We start from the raw sequence: 17,977 nt of genomic DNA, 5'->3' as shown, positions 1-17,977 counted from the left end.
CCCCATTTAAAGGAGAAAGGGAAATTAAACAAAACAAACGCTTTTATCGATGAACAGGACGTTACGTTTTACCGCAGCGCCCCCTGGTGGCGTCCTGGTGGCATGACACAACAGACGGCTGAATCCGCTGCAGGAACAGCTTTGGACCAAAAACCGGGTTGAGAGTGTCGTCATCGGAACCGTGTCGTTCACTTGTTAATAACTAGCAGGCAATGGCGACATGCGGAGAAGGGACTCCTCAGTGGAAAACAACGATTATTGTCAGCACATCGCTTCAGGTAATGTTAGAAAGTTTAACCTGAACCGTCAAAATGTTTTGCTCGGTCGGTTTCTGGTGGCAGTTATAAAAAAAATAAGTTAACATAAAGAGCTTTAGCCATGAAGCCAAGGCACTAGCACCGACAAAATACGTGAAATATTAGTTATTTGCCCACCTCTGACTTTGAATAAAGAACTGTACCAGCTAACGATGCTAGCAGTTAACTTATCTTCATTTTGTTTCCACAGAGCCACGAAATCATTAGGATGCTAAACGCTCAGCAGCACCGCATCAGGTTTTCAGACAGTGTTCATCCCGGAGCCTTCATTTTTCCTCTATCGGGTAAACCCGAGTCCCCCAGTACACCTGCCGTGTATTTTATAACCCACTATAAGACATTATTCTGTTTTCTATAAGACACTCAGTGGATTTTAATAATGTAGTGTAAAGTTTTCATTGTTCACAGTAAATGACCTCATACTTTGGTTTAGTGTGATGGTAGTGGGGGGTCGGGGTTTATATCAACTGGGAAAGCTCTAAAACTTATGAAAATGCAGTCAAAAGTTCTAAATCTTTGCACTCTTTCACATTTTCTAAAGCTGTCCTAAAGGCCCTGGGCCTTATGTTTAACACCCCTGATTTAGACTCTTTACTTAAGTCATAATCCTATTTAAGTAGCCTAGTGGGAATGTTTTAGCATCAAAATATGTTTCAAGTGATTAAGTAAAAAGTACTCCTACATATACATTAATTTAGCACCAGAGGAGAGGGTGTGAGTGTAACTCGTTTGGTCTGATCCCTGATTGTGGCAGAATTAAAGCCCATACTTACAGATATATATATGTGTGTGTGAGGTTTTTTTTGTTGTTGTTGTTTTTTATTTATTGCAGGTACTGCATTCCTGATGGTTGACCCGCAAGACCTCCCAGAGCCCTCTGAAGAATCGGGAGTCTTTGAGAGGATAAAGAAATTTGTGCAAGTCCACCGCAACTGCTTTTTACTCCTTCGTTCACCATTTAAAGGAAAAAAGGAGCTGGAAACGCTGACTGTGATTCAAAACCGGTAGATTAATAGTCATGTTGTGTCATTTTTGCTTTACTTAACTGATTCTAACGCTCTGGTTACAAAGCTTTGTGACAGCAGCTTGAGGATATAATAATGATGATGTCGGAGTACCTCATGGGTCAGCCCCGGGTTCTTTATTATTTAGTTTGTCTATTGATTGCCAACCTGAAATTTGTCCACCTACAGTAACTTCTATGTTGATTATATGGCTATCTACATATTCAAACCAATAAGCAGGCTACAGGAGAATAAATAGCCTCTGAAAAATCAACCATAGATATTTATGACTCTGTAAGTATTTTCAGAGTAATTGTTTTTTTAATTGTCATTATTGCTATTGGTATCTTTTTTGTATTTTATCTCCCCTAACTTTGCTTTTTTTCTTGTCTGTCAAAGAATTTGTGGATTTTGTTTTTAAAGGTTCTATATTGAAAACAGAATAACTATATTGTACTAAGGACGTCTTTATCTCTTGCAGATTCTTTGGCAGCAATCTCAGGATCCTGCCTGTGCAAAACACTGATGAAATTGTTAAAGGGATGTTAACAATTGCCAAGGTAACAATGGAGGCGCAGCTATTTGGTATATTTTAAATATAAATGAGATAAACTGATGTGTCCTTGTGAAACCTTGAATTAAATTAAGCCACACCTTCCTGCAGGCCACCAGTAAACCCCATGTAGACAGCATCCGGGACCGGATTTCTCTGGCTCGGGCTCACATCATTGAAAGCAGTCCTGTGTGGGAAATGTTAAGAGACATGCTGCAAAACCAGGCAGGTGATTCGACATGTTTTATTTAATGCTAACCAGCAGGAGCCCAATGTGCTGAACATAGAAAAGCAGACATTTCAGTATATAGTATCATCTTGTATACATTCTTGTATATAAGCACACACTTTATTCAGTCAAACAAAGCAAACCAAATAAAGATATATTTAGAAAAATATTGAAGGGTCTGAATTCAGAGCCTCAGTTTAGTTTGTTCTGCTTTTCCTCTGTGATCTCTTCGATTCGGACTATAAGACTCTCCATGAGGTCAAATGTCACCAAAGCACTCTGCAGCACCTGAGAAACATGACAAAAGTCAGCTTGCTAGTCGTAGAGTCCAAAACATAAATGAAAATTATTAAATTAGAAGAGTTTTCCTGACCTGATGCTGGACCTCCGGGGACATGTTGGACACTTTCTCCTTCCTTACTGTGATGCTTTTGACTAATTTAGTGGGTCGAGCAGCATCTCTGGCTTCTGGGCAATAGGAAGTGTTGACAGTATAAAAATAGACTCTTAAACTATTCGTGTAAAGCTTATTTCACTGGAATTTTGTCACACAGATTAGTAGCTAATTCCTACCTTTTGCTTTTAGCTTTTGGTCCTCCCTCAGTGCTTTCAGTTCAGAGGAATAATACGCTCTTGATATGCTGATACATACACGCAGCATTTTTAGGTATTCCTCTTTGATCCTGCACAACTCTTCCCACACATCTTCCTAAAGGAAGGCAGAACAGATGATCAGCGTCCTGCCCTAACCAGGCATTAACTGAAAGCTTTGTATTAGACTTACTTACATTGGTTCTCAGCTCTTCGTCTCTGATAAGAACATAGCGTAGCAGATTTAGGCTCTCCATTACCCTGGATAAACAAAGAGTGCTACTTAATGGCTCAATCTGGATGAAGCTTCCCAGTTCACACAATGACAGACTTTTGTCTTTGAATCTCTGCAGGATAGTTTTTAACTTGATTAGATCTGAAGTTGAAAATTGCTTTAATTTAGTTCCATTAACTCCATGTATTTTGGTAGCAGATACGGTTTTCTGTATTTCTTTCAAAGGTCAAAATATTCTAAGGATGCCTTTGAGCCTATATTCCATCCATCCATTCGCTTCCGCTTATCCTTTTCAGGGTCGCGGGGGGCGCTGGAGCCTATCCCAGCTGTCATAGAGCGAGAGGCGGGGTACTTAAGGGTAATTATTTCAATTTCCAGGTGTCCCAAAGTCTAGGTTGTAATTATAATGACAGTTAAATGGAATTTGCTTCATTAAAAAAAGTTTTTTCTTTTTAAAGTATAATAAAGCTACTATTATGCTCTCAGCACATGCCAAAGTATCCATGTTTACGATTTTGCCATAATCAAGAATTATAATTACGTCTCACTCCACTGACTTTGTGCTTCAGGTAACCAGGTTCCACCTCCTCCAGTCTGCTGTAATAATGCTTCAAACTTTTCTCGTTACTCACTTGTCCATACTGCTGAGCAAATCTGTCTGAGCACCTTGTGGCAAGCACAGCACCAGTGTCATCAGTGAAATAAACTCCGTTCCCAAGAACCACTCATTGGCGTTACCCCACTGTAAAAGAGTTGTAGTACATTTAACGTGTAGAGAAAAAAAATGCAGGCTATGGCGTGACTCTCGTGTTTTTCTCACCTTCATAGAAAGTTCAAATTGATTCCTGATGTTCTTGATTATATAACTTTCTATTCCTGCGTGATTGCTGGTTTTTAACATGCACCTACAACAACAGCAACAAAAACAGCAAGCGTTACGTTAAAGTGTTAGAAGACTAAGAGAATACTGTAAACATTTGTCAGCTGGAGTGTAACTGGAAACGCTAGATGGAGAGAAGCAGCAGTAAATTAATAGAGGGACAAGTTAAGAATATGCTGTGGGCCATTTGTTTTTAATAAAGTGTTAAAGTAGTCTATATATAGCTGTATAATGGGCGTTAATTTCACACCTGGAAAGAAATTGCAACTGCAATTGAAACTGTTTTTCTCACCTGAAGAATTTGTGCTTTGCTTCTGCATCTAATTTATTGATGAATACCTGGAAAACCTGCAGGCCCGATTCTCTCTGGGGGAGCAATGATCAGACGGAAGAGCGAACAGATGTATGCCTTTTATAGTGTAGCAAAAGTCAAACATTTTCCCCATATTGACCACTAATGAAGCACTCACCAAGTGCTGTATTGGACAGTCGGTAAGAACTCGCCGCAGGTTCTGAGAATTTAAGCACAAAACAGCTCACTGAGCTTTCGGTGTTATGGTTGAGTCATTTAAGTCAGCTACAGCTGTGAATCGCAGTAAATGTTACAACTATAATATTATAGTTTACAGCCACTTCACAGGCTGAGTCTCAAAGTCTCATCACGTTAAAAAAAACAAAAAACAGCTTACTAACTGATGCTTATTTTGTAGTTTTGAATAACATTTTTAGGCCACTAGAGGGGAGCAGAGAGCTGTATCACGTTAAAGACACGGATCCATCCTGCAGTGCAAGCAAGCATTCTTCAGCTTCATTTGGAGCTCCCTTTGTTTTTGCCAATTGGGTTGCTTAAGTTACTTGACTAGCTTGTTTTGATTTCTTAAGCGCTTTTCACTGAAAACAGCTGCCTGCTGAGGATAAAAGCACTGAGAGCAGTGAGTGCGAACAACAAATGGTTTATGTGTGACAGCTAAACAATGAAACATAAAACCCTATGAAACTGAGGTAGGCTGCAGATTGACAGTTCACTGTCAGTTCTTTACCTAAAGCAGCTTGGCCTCGAGAATGAGGATTTTGAAATTTGCTTGCTTGGAAATTGCTTCTACTAAAAGTATCAGATGAGTTTGATTTTCAGTGACCTTGAACTCAAGGAAAGGTCAAGTTTCTAAAAATCTTGTAAATAATAGCTCGAGAATGAGCCAACTTAGGATTTTTAAATTCATACCATAGAAGCAACCACGAAAAATCTCGGACAGGTTTTGAATCTCAGTGACCTTGACCTTAAAGGTGAAGGTCACAGAGTGACATGCATGCACTGACAGTGATCTCAGTGAATATGCAAACAGACTTAAGACATCTCAGGTTTTTCTGTAATTCTGCTGCTCCGGCCTGTGTGTGTATGCAGCCTGAGAAATAGAAATGAGTCTGGCACGGCTGCTTGTCTTACCTGTGTCACACTGTAGAAGCTCTTCAGATCCAGCAGACTCACTGGGAGGCTGTTGTCCTGCACACGCTCCAAGCTTTTTGTGAACAGCGCCTAATAATAGATAATTATGGGCAATTAAAATGAACTCAGTCTTCTGCTTTCAGATGTTTTTCATACTGATGGGCTCTTACCAATCCTTTGAGCAAATGTGATTCTTTTTTGCTGTCAGAGAAACACAGATATGACTCTGATTGTAAGTTTGTTCTAAAACAGAAAACATGTTCACTTAATGTTGTGTTAACAGCATACCTGCTGAGCAGCTGACTGATGTATTCCATGTTGCACTGGAGAATAAACACATGGCTAGAAAGGCAGGAAAAGTTCAACATTAATAGTTTTTAGTGAAAGTAAATTTAAGTAAGTAAAATGTGGCTGCTCACGTTACCTAAACACTGCTGGAAAGTTGTCAATGGTAATGAGCTGAACAAACAGCAGATAAGCCAGACATGCTCTCGCCTCCTTGAACTGATTATTGTCCATCAGGATGTTTTTCCTCAGTGAGCTGAAGAATAAGAGCTCCGGAAGAGGCTCTTTGATTGCAGAAAGTGTGACCTGCAATGCACACATGTGACTTGGGACTAAACAACTAAAACATGTTGTGTTCTAAATAAAAAAAAAAAATAGAAGTAAAGTGAAGTGACTTTGCCCGTACCATTATCTCTACTGCAAAGAGCCACAATGGTGATCTTCTGTTGTGCTTCAGTTCAGCCTCAAGCAAAGGCTCTCTCAAACTCCTCATGCAGCTAAACAGAGAATGCAATCAGTTATTCAATTCGAAGTCATTTTGCTTTGCCATTTGTATTTAATATCATTAATAATAATAACTACAAATAAACAGAGTTGCAGAGAGAAACATACAACTTCAGAAGCTCAATCTTTAGCTCCTCATCTTCAGCTGTAGCAGCACAATTTCCGTCTGTCCTTTTCACCTCCTCCACAAAAGGTTCTGTGAACACAGTCAAGGCAGCGCTGCAGCGGCACAGGCCGTACTCATCAGCCTCCTCCTGCTGCTCCGTGTAAGGCACAGGCAGCCGGGACAGCTGCTTCTGCAGGGCCGACAGAGTCGAGCCCACACAGGCTGCCTTCCCCTCATCCAGTCGGAGAAGTACTGTTTAAAAACACAGTTTGTTAGTTTACAGTAAGCGTACAGCAGGGGGAGCCCTTTAAAGAAAAAGAAAAAGCAGCATTTACTTGTTCACCATAACCCACCAAGGCATGGAGAAGCAGTAACCGCACTCAGTAAACCAGGCTACATGTGATGCACATGATCTACATGTTGTCTAATACAAGAACCCTGCAAAAAAAAAAAGGTGCTATGACGGTAAAGGTGTTCAATGTTTGTCAAAAGTGCTGAAACTGTCGATTCAAACGTATTGTTATTTTGGCCGATTAGTTTGAGGTGTTTTTGGATCGTGTTAAATTTTTCTTATTTTATCCACTGCATTTATGTCAGCTTAGACAACAGCAATAACAACTCTCCCCACTCACCTAATAAACTAGCAAGCGACTCCACTGACCTGAGCGCGTCCACCGAGCTGTTCGATTGATAATGTTACCAGGCCTAACGGGGATCATTTGATTATTGGTTATGGCTGTGCAGTTTAATGCGATAAAAGCAATTCTACCATAAATTCATTTTTACTATTGCAAATCTAAAAATGTTGTCAAAAAAAGTTGTAATTGTAGTTTAATATTGTCGTTGTAGTGGATGATGGTGAATCAGGCTGAATCTGCAGCTATTCCTAAAAGCTGTGTTTATTTCTGTGGTAGAGGTAGAATTTATGGCCGAGACTGTTGTGTTGATTTAGTAGTAGTACTGTTGCATGATTAGTTGTGTTACCTGATTGAAGATGCGGAAGAAGGGCTAGGATTGTCTCGGAAATGGCACCTGGATCAATGCCTTCAATTATTTCAAGCATGCAATCCAGGAGTTCATTTGGCCTGCAAGTCTTAACGAACAGATGCAACGTTTCAGGTGATGCACGGGGAGCATGTTTCACTATGTAGAAGAACTGCTTGCACCTACCCTGGTCAGATGTGTGATGGCAGCTTGGTATTGATCCAGACCCTTAGCTTTTTTTACAACTTCATTTAGAAGAGGTGCCAGTATAACACAGCCCATAGATTTCACAATAACCTGCAAGTGCAACAATAGGCAATCAGTACACGTCACCGGGAACCTTAAAAGCGACCCTGTCGGCATATGAATTTGATAGTCCCTTCCTTTCCATTTGCATGCATCGCTGCATAAACTGATGCATGCAAAAGAAGTGCAGTTTCATCTTCACAACTGCTGGTTAAAGTGTGATCTACCAGATCACACACACACACGAAAAAGGAGTGGAAGAAGGTGCAGGTTTCACCTTCTGAAAATAATTTTAAAAAGGCATTAGACTATATAGATAATCTGTGGAAAAAGATTCTTATTAAAATCATTTGTTGCAGAGCTGCAATCCCATGACTGTCAGTTCACCTATTTGTTCTTCTCCGCGCGGCTTCTTTTTCGGCAATGGTTTTGAAAGTCAAAATCCAGGGATTTCTCATTTTATAATCAATCATTTGCAGCCCTTGAGATTGTTTTAGCTCAGAAAGAGGAAGGAGTGAGAGATGACACATGCTTTAAATGTAGGCTACAAATAACTGCACTGAGCGTGGAGAGATGGGACAACCAAGGGCACTTAGAGAAGCGCTGTATTGAAGAGGGTTATCAGTGGAGCGAGAAATCTGACTGAATATCTGCTTGTTTTCCCAGCACACCTCCAGGTCAAGAGGCTAGGAGGCACAGAGTGGTAGCTGCATGTTAATGTTTAGCATAGTTGTGTAGCAGGCAAGAGGCTGCTCGCTTCAGTAGGTACGATCCTGCAGTGTAGCCGTGCTTTTAGAGCTGTATGGCAGATTAACGCTGCCAATCTGCTGTCACTTCATATCTGTGAGGTGTAACTGCTACGGAGGAAACAGCTGCCCTGATCTGCTGTGTTGGCAACGACGAGGAATACCTGGTTTTTCTCATCTTGTATGAATTTTAAGAGCTGTTGACTTTCACCCTCACTGAGACTGGCACATCCCAAAGTCTTGAACTGCTGGTAGTCCTCAGGCTTCAGATCGTCTTCTTGAGTATTTCTCTAAATACAGGACACAGTATATTACGTCATAATGTTTTCTTTTACTATTGCTGATAAACACCATTGAGCTTAGTCATGAGTTTCCTCTCAGAAGCAGTAGATAGTGCTAGTATAGTGTGAGTAGATGTCAGGATATCCTGCATAAACCCTAAGAAACAAATATATTTATTTAACATGGACTTCCTCTTGTAATGTTACTGAGTGAGGAGGATCAAACGAGATATAATGAAGGCAGCGTCACCCAACGCACCAGTTCTTCTATACTCTAATGCTAGCAGCTAATCTGTCAGCCGTTATGCTATTTTTCCCCACACTTGAAGGTCATACTTCATTGCAACATCAGGAGAGGAGATCCTGAGTACGATAGCCTCAGCTAAAATGTGTTGCCATGGCGCAATATTGTTGACTTACCCATCTCTGGATTATCTCTTTCACCTGATCTTCATTCATCATCAGTTTCTCTTCAGCCCTCACAGACAATCTTATTATCAGTTGGCCTTTATTTTGACAGATGATGCAACAGCACAGAATCAAAATGATCAAATATATAGCTCTCCTGGTGTCTTGAAAGAGAGACAGAGAAAGAGGGAGAGATTCACTCTGTAAGGAAGCGAAACATAAACCTCTTAGGTCTCTTTGTGCTTGACATGTACCGTAATAGGATTAAACCAGAGCAGTTCAGTGTGGTCACAGAAAGTGCAGACATGTCTGGAAGGATCCAGTCACATAAAAACTGTACAGAGGTTGTCACTGCTTAGAAAGAGTCCAAAATAGGAATTTAAATATGACAAAACTGAAACTTCGGTGTCAAAACTTGTGCTCATGATCTATTTACACCTGCCCTACCACTGAGATATTTACCTAATTTCCTGCAGTGTAGGTGGGGATATGCCACTTTAGCATAGTCTGCAACTAAAATAGAAATTAATATGCATGCTAGCAGTGTAGTTTGTGAAAATACATTTTTAGTAGATTATATTTTAAAGTTCTGCTACCTTAAAATGAGGTCATTTGCATAGAGGGAAATATAATTTGTGTATTAGCACAAATTTAGTAACCTTCATTGTAGTTTGGGGTTTTTTTTTCTTCGCCTTGTGAAGTACACCTAGTTTAGTACACGTATGTTTAAATTTATTTGGGATTTTTTCTTATCCCCAGGGTTAAAAGTATACACAATGTACCAAATACATACATACACCTCCACTAATATTTAATTAAATTCCCCTTGTTCCAAAAATTTTCAGTAGGGTTGAAGTCGAGGCTTTGGGAAAGCTGTTCCAGAAACTTAATGTTAGCTTGATTTATTCCAAAACAAGTTTTAATGTCTGTTTGGGATCATTGTCCTGTTGGAACCGACACGTTTCAGCTGTCTAGCTGCTGCTTTGAGGTAACATTGAAGAATTTAGGGGTAGTCCTCCTGGTTCATTTTTCCATCCACTTTGTGCAGTGTACCAATAACACCAGCAGAATAACAGCATAACAGCATCAGACCGTGATGCTACCACCACTTATGCTTGACCTTTGGTGCAGTGTTTTCAGGTTTGAAAGCCTCGGCTTTACTCCTGACCTGAAAACCTTTCTTCAAAGGGCGTATGGTTTGTCAAATTTCAGTTGAGCCTGAAGGAGTCTGTTTTGGAGCAGGGGCTTTTTTCTTGGTCAGCCCCCTCTTAGTCCATGGCAATGTAAGACCTGCTTCAGTGTGGACAGTGGGAGCAGTTTTTAGTTCATGGCAGGCTTGAGCCTTGGTGTTTCCTGAGTTGTTCCTCAGTAACCTAACCTCCTAACCCATTTCCTCTCAGCTGAGGGTGACAAGTTGTTTGTTTTTTCCAGACCTTGTCAAAGTAGTAACATGGCAGGGGTTAAAGTTCATTTTATATGCATTGCAGGTATTGTTTATAGTGTAAATTATATTGGAATGAGATCATATACATATGATTTGTAGTGTACTAAAACATCAGCTATACTTCTTTTCAAATAGATTTAAGGAGAGAACAATGTGTAGGACCCATTGTGATGTGGCAGTATCTATAGAAAAAATAAATCCTGTGACACACGCTGGCTGCAGCAGACTTCTCAATGTAATTAAAAGGAAGTGCCTGCTGTACACAGATGCACAGGGATTACGAATGCCTTTCCATGATTGCTTGATGACAACATATTGCTCTTCTGTGCAAACACAAAGGCCTCAAAGGCTTTGATCGCCTCTCCCCCCTCAGCATTTACGTGCGTGTATAATATAATACAAGCACAATCACTGACTTCCTGCTCCTGCTTCAGCAGAGGAGAAGCTCATGTCCTGATTTTAGATGAATAGGTGTAGAAGCGTGTTTGAACGGTCGGATTTAGCCGACATCTGCCGCCCAGGTTTGCTCTGTGTATTGCGCTGTGATGAAAGCCTTAGACAAAAGCCACAAAGCAAATACAGTACACAGACTGCTGCTCAGTCCGTCTTTGTCCCTGATTTTGCTGTCATTAATTGCAGGCTGATGAGGTTTTGTTTTGGCAGTGCTCCTGGGTACACAAAATATTAAAGAACACAAGGTCTAGGCTTAGGATAAACAAACGCAGAGTTAAGATTTAAAATAAGCTTAACAGTATTTGAGTCGAAAGAACCATTATGTCACAGAATAAGTTGTTTTAACTGGTATGTAATTCCTAGTTTAAAATTTCTTCAGTTTTGTTTGAACAGTTGATGCTCCACAGTCGTGAAAACATCGTGTCTCTGATTAACAGATTCTCGTTTTAAAGCGCAAGAAATCGGAGGACAGAGTCAGAGCAGTGATCCCTTTCCAACTCAGGAGGGCACTGTTTGTCTTGAGGGCTTAACTCTGATGGCAGAATCAGTCTGTGGATTCAGCACCTCATTGTTAAATTCACACATAGGTGAAAAAGATCTTTTAATTTTAGACCCATGCTAAAGTTCAACTTTAACAATATAGCAACACAGGTAAGAGACTTGGCATGTCTTCCGAATGTCTGAATAAGCAATAATCAAAGAAAAAACATTTTGGCTTAACATTCTTAACATTTGGCTGGAAGGTAAATATGGTAATAAACATGCATCACTATCAAAGCAACAGGGATTCCTGAGCATCGTCAACAAATGTCAATTCGAGGCTCACAGTCAGGGTACTGAGGCTGGTGTCAGAGCATCAAGAGCCGTCAAACACAGATGTCTTTAGGAAAGGAGCTGCCACGGTCTTATTCTGAGAGATGTATTAGCTGGTCTAGGGAGAAAAAGAGCTCAAATGCTGCTCGGTTGACTAAAGTCTTCTTTTCAGAGCAAAGTCAAATTTTGCACTTCATTTGGAAGTCAAGGTCCTGAAGTCTGCGGTGTTTGAAGTCCAGTGTGAAGTTTGTGAGGATTTTGGTTGCCATGTCATCTGCTGATCTTGGTGATAGTTGGTCCTCTGTATTTTATCAAATCTACTCCATGCTGAGAAGCTTTATAGATATGCTGATTTTATTGTCCATAAAGAATTAGTACCTGCTCACAGAACCAAAACTATTATCAAGTTGTTTGCTGACTGTGTTATTACTGGTTAAACTTTGGGGTAATGTCAAGAGGAGGATGAGAAACACCCAGCTCAAAAAATACAGAGGAGCTGAAGGCCGCTACGAAAGCAACCTGAGGTTCAGTGACACCTCAGCAGTCCCACAAGCTGATGCCATGCTGCACTGATGCACTTACACTAAATGTGTAAAGTACTGAGTGTATTTTCAGAAATATAATGTTTCTGTTTATTAAGTCATTTTTTTTGATCAGTCATATGGAATATTCCAACTATGTGAGATCTTGAGTAGCCATAATCGTCAAATTTATCACAAAAAGGCTTAAAAAAATATCACTTTACTTTAGTTTCAGTTTTCTTTAAATTCAAAGCGAAAATCTCACCAGCAAAATTGCATATATTATTTTATAATGTCAAACAAGACATTTCATGACATTACTGTGGATCCAGTAGAGAGGCCATTTGGCAAATATCAATAACTAATAAAAAAATATTTTAAAGAAACAAATACAAATATCCTTATTTGTACCCTTAATATACACAGTATAGCCATTAATACTGCTACTTGTATCGCTGTGAAATGTGACACTTAGTCTTCATGATGCAGGATGTTTTACACCGGTATCATGTCTTTGATTAACAAGTGAATTCATTTGAGAGTCAAAGAAGTATCTGTTTTCATGAGTGCGCATTCTGAGCAATCATTGGAGTGGTGGAGATGCTGTCTGGCAGTCTGTAGGCATGTGGAGAGCAGTTTGCAGTGTTCAGAGCCATATCTCAGGTCACTGATATCAAATATCCATTTATATTTAATAGATCTGTGTTGCTACAGCAACCAGTATCCACCTCCAACAGATTCATTCAGGATTTGGTTTAAGGTTATATTCAAGGGGCACTTTTAAGACCTTGACCGTAGTTTCTTAGATTGAACGAATGAGTAAGATGGACCGTATCATTTCAGTTGCGGAGCAGATGTGTGCAGTATTCATAGAGCAGTCTAATATGCAAACATTCAGCAGTCCTGTGAGAGTGGGATAAAGCCTCTCCATTTTCCTTCCATATTTCCTTGGTGACCTCTTAGAGAGCAAGAGAGTCTAAGTGAACTATTTATCCAGTCTGCTTCCCCCTCTGCAGACTGCTTCAAGCTCTCCTGTCTGCCTGAAACCTCCCCAGGCTCTGCAGTGCTTGTCAGGAAAAACTGCCATGTTTAGGGCCTCTCCCCCGGGTCCTGCATCAGCTACACTGCTGCTTTATGAGGCACGAAGATGAATTTGATTTTGAGATATTTCCTTTATACCGTCCAGATTTGCTTTTGTGATTGCTGCATTACTATTGGGAGTGTTTTTTTAAATGTCTCTTAATTTGTGAAATCCCAAAACTGTTTCCTCATTTACCCAAATTCCTTTGATGCATGCAAGGTGCTGATGAAAAAAATCAATCACATTTTTATTTCAGACGTATAAGTAACAAGTGTTAAAGAACAAATAAAATCAAAAAGAAATCTCATTTAAAATCTTTAAATTTTTATCTTATGTCGACCAGGGAACATTGCAATGTGTGCACATCCTGCATATATTCACATGTGAGTCAGCTGGACTCTACAGAGATATTTATAGCATGTCTAAATATCTCTGCGTCCATGTCTGTGCTCTTCCTTTTCTGATGGGTAGATTTTGATTGATATGCCGGTTACCACAAGTGACGCAACTTTTAAACTTGCACAACACATTTCTGCCAGTTTAAGGGTACAGACGTGCCCTGTTAATGCATTATCAGGGAGTAAAAAATAAAAGTATGTGTGATTTATTTCTTTTATTTCTTTTAATAAAACATGCTATGGTTCCTCAGGATAATCTGCTTGTCACGACTGTTTCTTTGGTGGAAATCATTTTCAGTAAGACTGTCTACACTTTGTGGATTTTCTAGAGCAGTGGAAAATGCATACAAAACAGCATGAGGGTGTGTCTGATAACGTGATTCCAGAAAAGTTGGGGTGCTGTTCAGAAGATATTCCAAAGGAAAAAAACTGCAGATGTGCCACTTGTTCCATATGTCACAAATACACAAAGTGCCTTCATCTGACAAAACAATCAAAAAATGTACTGAGAACATATAACATGGGATTAAGTGTATTTTGCACTCAGTGTGTGCACAAAATATTTGAGGCAGGGCAGGGAAAATGAGTTTCTCCGTGTTTTTAGCACTGCAGCCGTGCACTTAGTTTTTAGTGAATGTAACTCAAACATAGGGACATTGTACATTACTCAGAGACTATAGTCAACCACTGATTAATACATATTTGGATTTTTGGCAGCTGGAATTAACTGTGGGATTGAATAAATAAAAAAAAAAACTGTGTTGTGCATGTTTGTGGATACAAATGAAGGATCGGTCAGTGTAAGACTACTCATGTGTTTTTTAGATGAATAAAATAATTGAACTCTGTGGCATCGGATCATCTTTGGAATCAACGGTACTTGTGATACCTGATCAGGTCGTTGTTAAAATTGCTACATGCTTTAAGCACTACTAAAGATCTGTTGAAGCCCATTTTATTTTTGTGACTGATGTCTCAAACCTATGAAGAACTTGATATATTTGTGTTGGTATGGTTAATTAAATGAAATCTTGATATTGTTTTGGTCAGTACAGAGATGCACGCTGGCACTTTTGTTCTTGTTTTTTCTTCCATGAACGGTGCTGTGGATGTCTGGAAGTTGAATATCTTTAGGGAGAAACGGATACCCCAGTGAACTGAGAGCTAATGGAGGTGGTGGTCTCACTAGGGAAAATCCGACCTTGGCCCCTTTTTGTAAAAGCTTTGCCTCTGTGGCAAACAATTGCAGGGAGGGGCTGTGCAGGCGCGGTCCGAGTGTGTTTAGTGAACATCTGTTTGCGCTTTGGCAAAGACTGTTGCTATAATGTCGTCCTGTCTTTTGCACATCATTCAACATGCCATAAAGCAGCTCTGTCTACCAGTGTACTATGAGTTGAAAGCTCCCAGGGTGAGACAAAGGCCCAGGCTCGACACCTCAGTGTTTCCTGACCTGCAGTGCCTGACTGGTATGGATCGACGCTCGGGAACTGCAACAAATCCATATCTAGTGGACCACGCATGCAGACTTCATCACCGCCTGCTCAACCTTTTGTCAATCGGCATTTTGATGACAATTCCCAGTGTCGAGTTGTTCCTAATCAATACACACAGAGCGGACACCTTCATACACGCAGATAAATGCTGCTTGCCGGCTGTATCTCTGGGCTGTGGAGACTGACACCCTGTCTGACTCTGATCGATAAGCGGCGCGCGGTGCGGCGCACAAGCTCGGCCGTGCCCGCTCTGCTTTAACACACGGGGCTTGGTTTCCCCCGGCAGCTGGGTAAAACTGCCCAGCAACTCCCCAAGGTGGATGAATCGGAGATGTTACATGTGAACTGGCTGTCAAAATGATTTTGTCATCTCCTCTTCTCTCCGGTGTTTAAAGATGCTGACACACTGTTTTTTGGGTTCCAACGTCTTGTTGAAAGTGATGGAAGCTTTTAGCCTTTTTTTTTCCCTCCAAACTCCCTTTATCCATTTAAGTGTTCGCTCAAGTGTTAGAATTTCTGTTTCACCTGCCACAGATGTCTCCTGGTACTTCCTGCCCGCTCACAGCTCCCTTTCAGGTCATCTGATTTGAACCCTTCTTTGAATTTACAGACTTTACAACTTCATTTAGAATATTTACTCTTGTTACTTGATGAAGTCTTTTAGATGCTGCTGTTATACTACTTTTTGTTCTTAGTTTCCCAATTTATTGATTTGCTGAAGCTTTTACTTTCTGCCATTTAATTTCGTTAGATTACATTAGCTTAGCCTAAAATGAAAGTAAATCTTAACACAACTAATCAATACTCCTTTTTTATATACGTGAGAGTGGCTAACATTAGTGGGTAGATAGATCAGAGTAAGAATAAAACAGTGAGTAAAAAAGGCCAGATCAGATTCAGCTTGGGGTCATTAATGTTTCAGAGGATGCCAGAGGGAGAATGGGAGAGTCACTGCACCGCCGGGATCCATTTCCTTTGACTGTGGCTTTGTCATTTTGGATCAATCCCACCATAACCAGGCCTATTGTAAAGTGACTTGGCTCTAATGGAGTGATAGGCAACATAATGGCATCTGGTTAATAATAAGGTACTGGGTTAATGTGTTTTAAAGGCAAGTGAGCCGATCATTTCTAACGGATAAATAGAACTTGCAATGGAGGACTGCAAAAACATGTTCTTGTGCAGGATTTGGCAGCAGCAGCTTGTGTTAATATAGTTACAGTGACCTCTCTTTCTCACTTCGTGTTCCCTAGCAGTGGCCCAGTGGAGATCTCAGGGGTTGTGGAAGTACTTACCGTTTCCTCCTCTAAGCTGTGATCGTCACAGTGGCGTTACTCCCGCTTTGATCCTGCTGCAGTCTGACACATGACCACACAGACCCCTGAATGGGCATTAGTGCAGGCTTCAGCAAACCCAACATCTGTGCCTCCCAGCACTGCCACTGCTCAAATCATTCATTAAATCAGAACACAAAAAGTAACTTTACTTGAATGCCTCAGCATAAATATTTGATCATGGCTGAGAATAAATCTTTGTCATTTTGTTCTCCTTCCTCTGGCTGCGGGCTCCTCTTATAGATCTTCCTCGCCTCGTTCTCATTTTGCTGTTTAGATACAGGCACATGCTTGGCTTGGTCATTTGTGAAATGGATCTTATGAATTTTTTAGAAAGATTCATAGCTACAATCAGCCCTGGTTTAAGGGACGACTGTATCACAAAGTAACATCTTGTGTTGCCGTTCTCACTCACAAATCGTCCTCTGCTTGCGTAGATGATATAAGCTAATAGTTTCTGTGTTACTTTGACAGAGATGCTAAACTTTTATGTATCATAACAGATTTTAACACCTTGTTAGCATTTGGCTTACACACTAGTAATCTGATTTGTTTATTTTTGCATACAACAGAGTCATTCTAACAGTATTTGCTTAGTCAAGCTCTGGTTTTATTGCTTTGCATCAGTATAAACACAACAGGAAAAAATCTCAGTTATTACTAATAGATTACATGTTTGCATTTATATTTACCTAATAGTCCTACTGTGCATTGTTTTTGTTCCAGATAGCAACTCAAAGCATTTAGAGTGTCGAATCATTACTTGTTGGATGCATCTTTGTCACCTTTACAAATCAGGGCACAGCCAATTTTTTCATTCTTCTTCCCAAAAATGCTTAAGATCTGGCAGGTCACATGGGGAAACTGAGGGTTTCTTAAAATTCCATCTTCATGCAGTTTTTGAGTACAGCCTCCACAATGGAGATTTGTAGTCTTGCTCCCATTTTCACTCCCTTTTTTCCTTTTCCCTAATTCTACTGGGATAGTCAGAGACTAGAAAATGCTTTGACATTTAACAACCTCAGCCTACTATGCTGTGTTTTGCGGTGTTACCAAAACAGCTCATGCCCGCTAAGGTGTAAACGCTACAGGGCCATCAAAGGTGACATTGGACATCGTACTCCAACCAGTCACCAGTTTTTCCATTCATTGCTGACTATAAGATCCAGATAATCTTTGCTTTTTTAGAGATGCTCCAGCTTAGTTGTCTGTCTGTAATAATGAGCCACCACTAAAACTACTTGGGTCTTATACATGCCTTCCCCCCCACGTCAATAACGTCGTCTAAGACAGCATATGTCCCAGAATTTGAGGCATTTTTACAAGATTATTAACATTAATGTGTCATCAGTCACTGGCTACGCCCAGTTGTTCTACATTCAAATAATTAATTTACTTCTAAAAACTAGCTGCACCAGTGCTGATGTAGTTGTGTTTGATTAAAGGGTTAAATATTTACACAAACCTGTATATTATAATAACTGAGACAGAGCATTTGATTTATGCTTTAGCAATATGTAGGTGGCATCCAAAACGTTATGGGACTCATAATGCGATTCATATGGTACCTTTCTATAAACACTAGCTTAAAACGAGCAAGCCTGTGTTGTAAAGAGTTGAAAAATAT

The 17,977-nt window shown here is 40.2% G+C and overlaps 2 protein-coding genes across 2 annotated transcripts; one reads left to right on the top strand and one right to left on the bottom strand.

Annotated features, from left to right (window-relative positions):
* The first annotated feature begins 140 nt into the window (after positions 1–140).
* On the top strand, positions 141–3,711 carry cUnh1orf146 (chromosome Un C1orf146 homolog). The gene is made up of 7 exons (XM_080877442.1): positions 141–278; positions 508–601; positions 1,150–1,321; positions 1,803–1,881; positions 1,986–2,103; positions 3,226–3,287; positions 3,499–3,711. The coding sequence occupies exons 1-7, from the start codon at positions 213–215 to the stop codon at positions 3,589–3,591; spliced, it is 684 nt and encodes a 227-aa protein (XP_080733568.1). The 5' UTR covers positions 141–212; the 3' UTR covers positions 3,592–3,711.
* LOC308393573 (glomulin-like) lies at positions 2,138–17,585 on the bottom strand. The gene is made up of 18 exons (XM_080877443.1): positions 8,826–17,585; positions 8,289–8,414; positions 7,319–7,429; positions 7,133–7,241; positions 6,151–6,400; positions 5,945–6,035; positions 5,678–5,844; positions 5,542–5,595; positions 5,424–5,454; positions 5,254–5,343; positions 4,280–4,321; positions 4,102–4,175; positions 3,750–3,834; positions 3,562–3,671; positions 2,892–2,955; positions 2,677–2,812; positions 2,477–2,571; positions 2,138–2,391 (listed from the first exon to the last, which is right to left on the bottom strand). The coding sequence occupies exons 1-18, from the start codon at positions 8,865–8,867 to the stop codon at positions 2,296–2,298; spliced, it is 1,773 nt and encodes a 590-aa protein (XP_080733569.1). The 5' UTR covers positions 8,868–17,585; the 3' UTR covers positions 2,138–2,295.
* Between the last annotated feature and the right edge of the window lie 392 nt (positions 17,586–17,977).

This window comes from Rhamphochromis sp. 'chilingali' (assembly GCF_963969265.1).
Source record: "Rhamphochromis sp. 'chilingali' genome assembly, chromosome: 3".
NCBI lineage: Eukaryota > Metazoa > Chordata > Actinopteri > Cichliformes > Cichlidae > Rhamphochromis > Rhamphochromis sp. 'chilingali'.
Note: the sequence above shows the minus strand (reverse complement) of the source record. Positions and strands in the feature narration are given on the sequence as shown.

Coding starts and splice junctions, on each gene's coding strand:
- cUnh1orf146 (XM_080877442.1), top strand. CDS start 213: ATGGCGACATGCGGAGAAGGGACTCCTCAGTGGAAAACAACGATTATT. Junction 279..507: donor TTGTCAGCACATCGCTTCAG/GTAATGTTAGAA, acceptor TTGTTTCCACAG/AGCCACGAAATCATTAGGAT. Junction 2,104..3,225: donor CATGCTGCAAAACCAGGCAG/GTGATTCGACAT, acceptor TATCCTTTTCAG/GGTCGCGGGGGGCGCTGGAG.
- LOC308393573 (XM_080877443.1), bottom strand. CDS start 8,867: ATGATGAATGAAGATCAGGTGAAAGAGATAATCCAGAGATGG. Junction 5,455..5,541: donor ATCAGTCAGCTGCTCAGCAG/GTATGCTGTTAA, acceptor TTTCTCTGACAG/CAAAAAAGAATCACATTTGC. Junction 2,572..2,676: donor CCAAAAGCTAAAAGCAAAAG/GTAGGAATTAGC, acceptor CCTATTGCCCAG/AAGCCAGAGATGCTGCTCGA.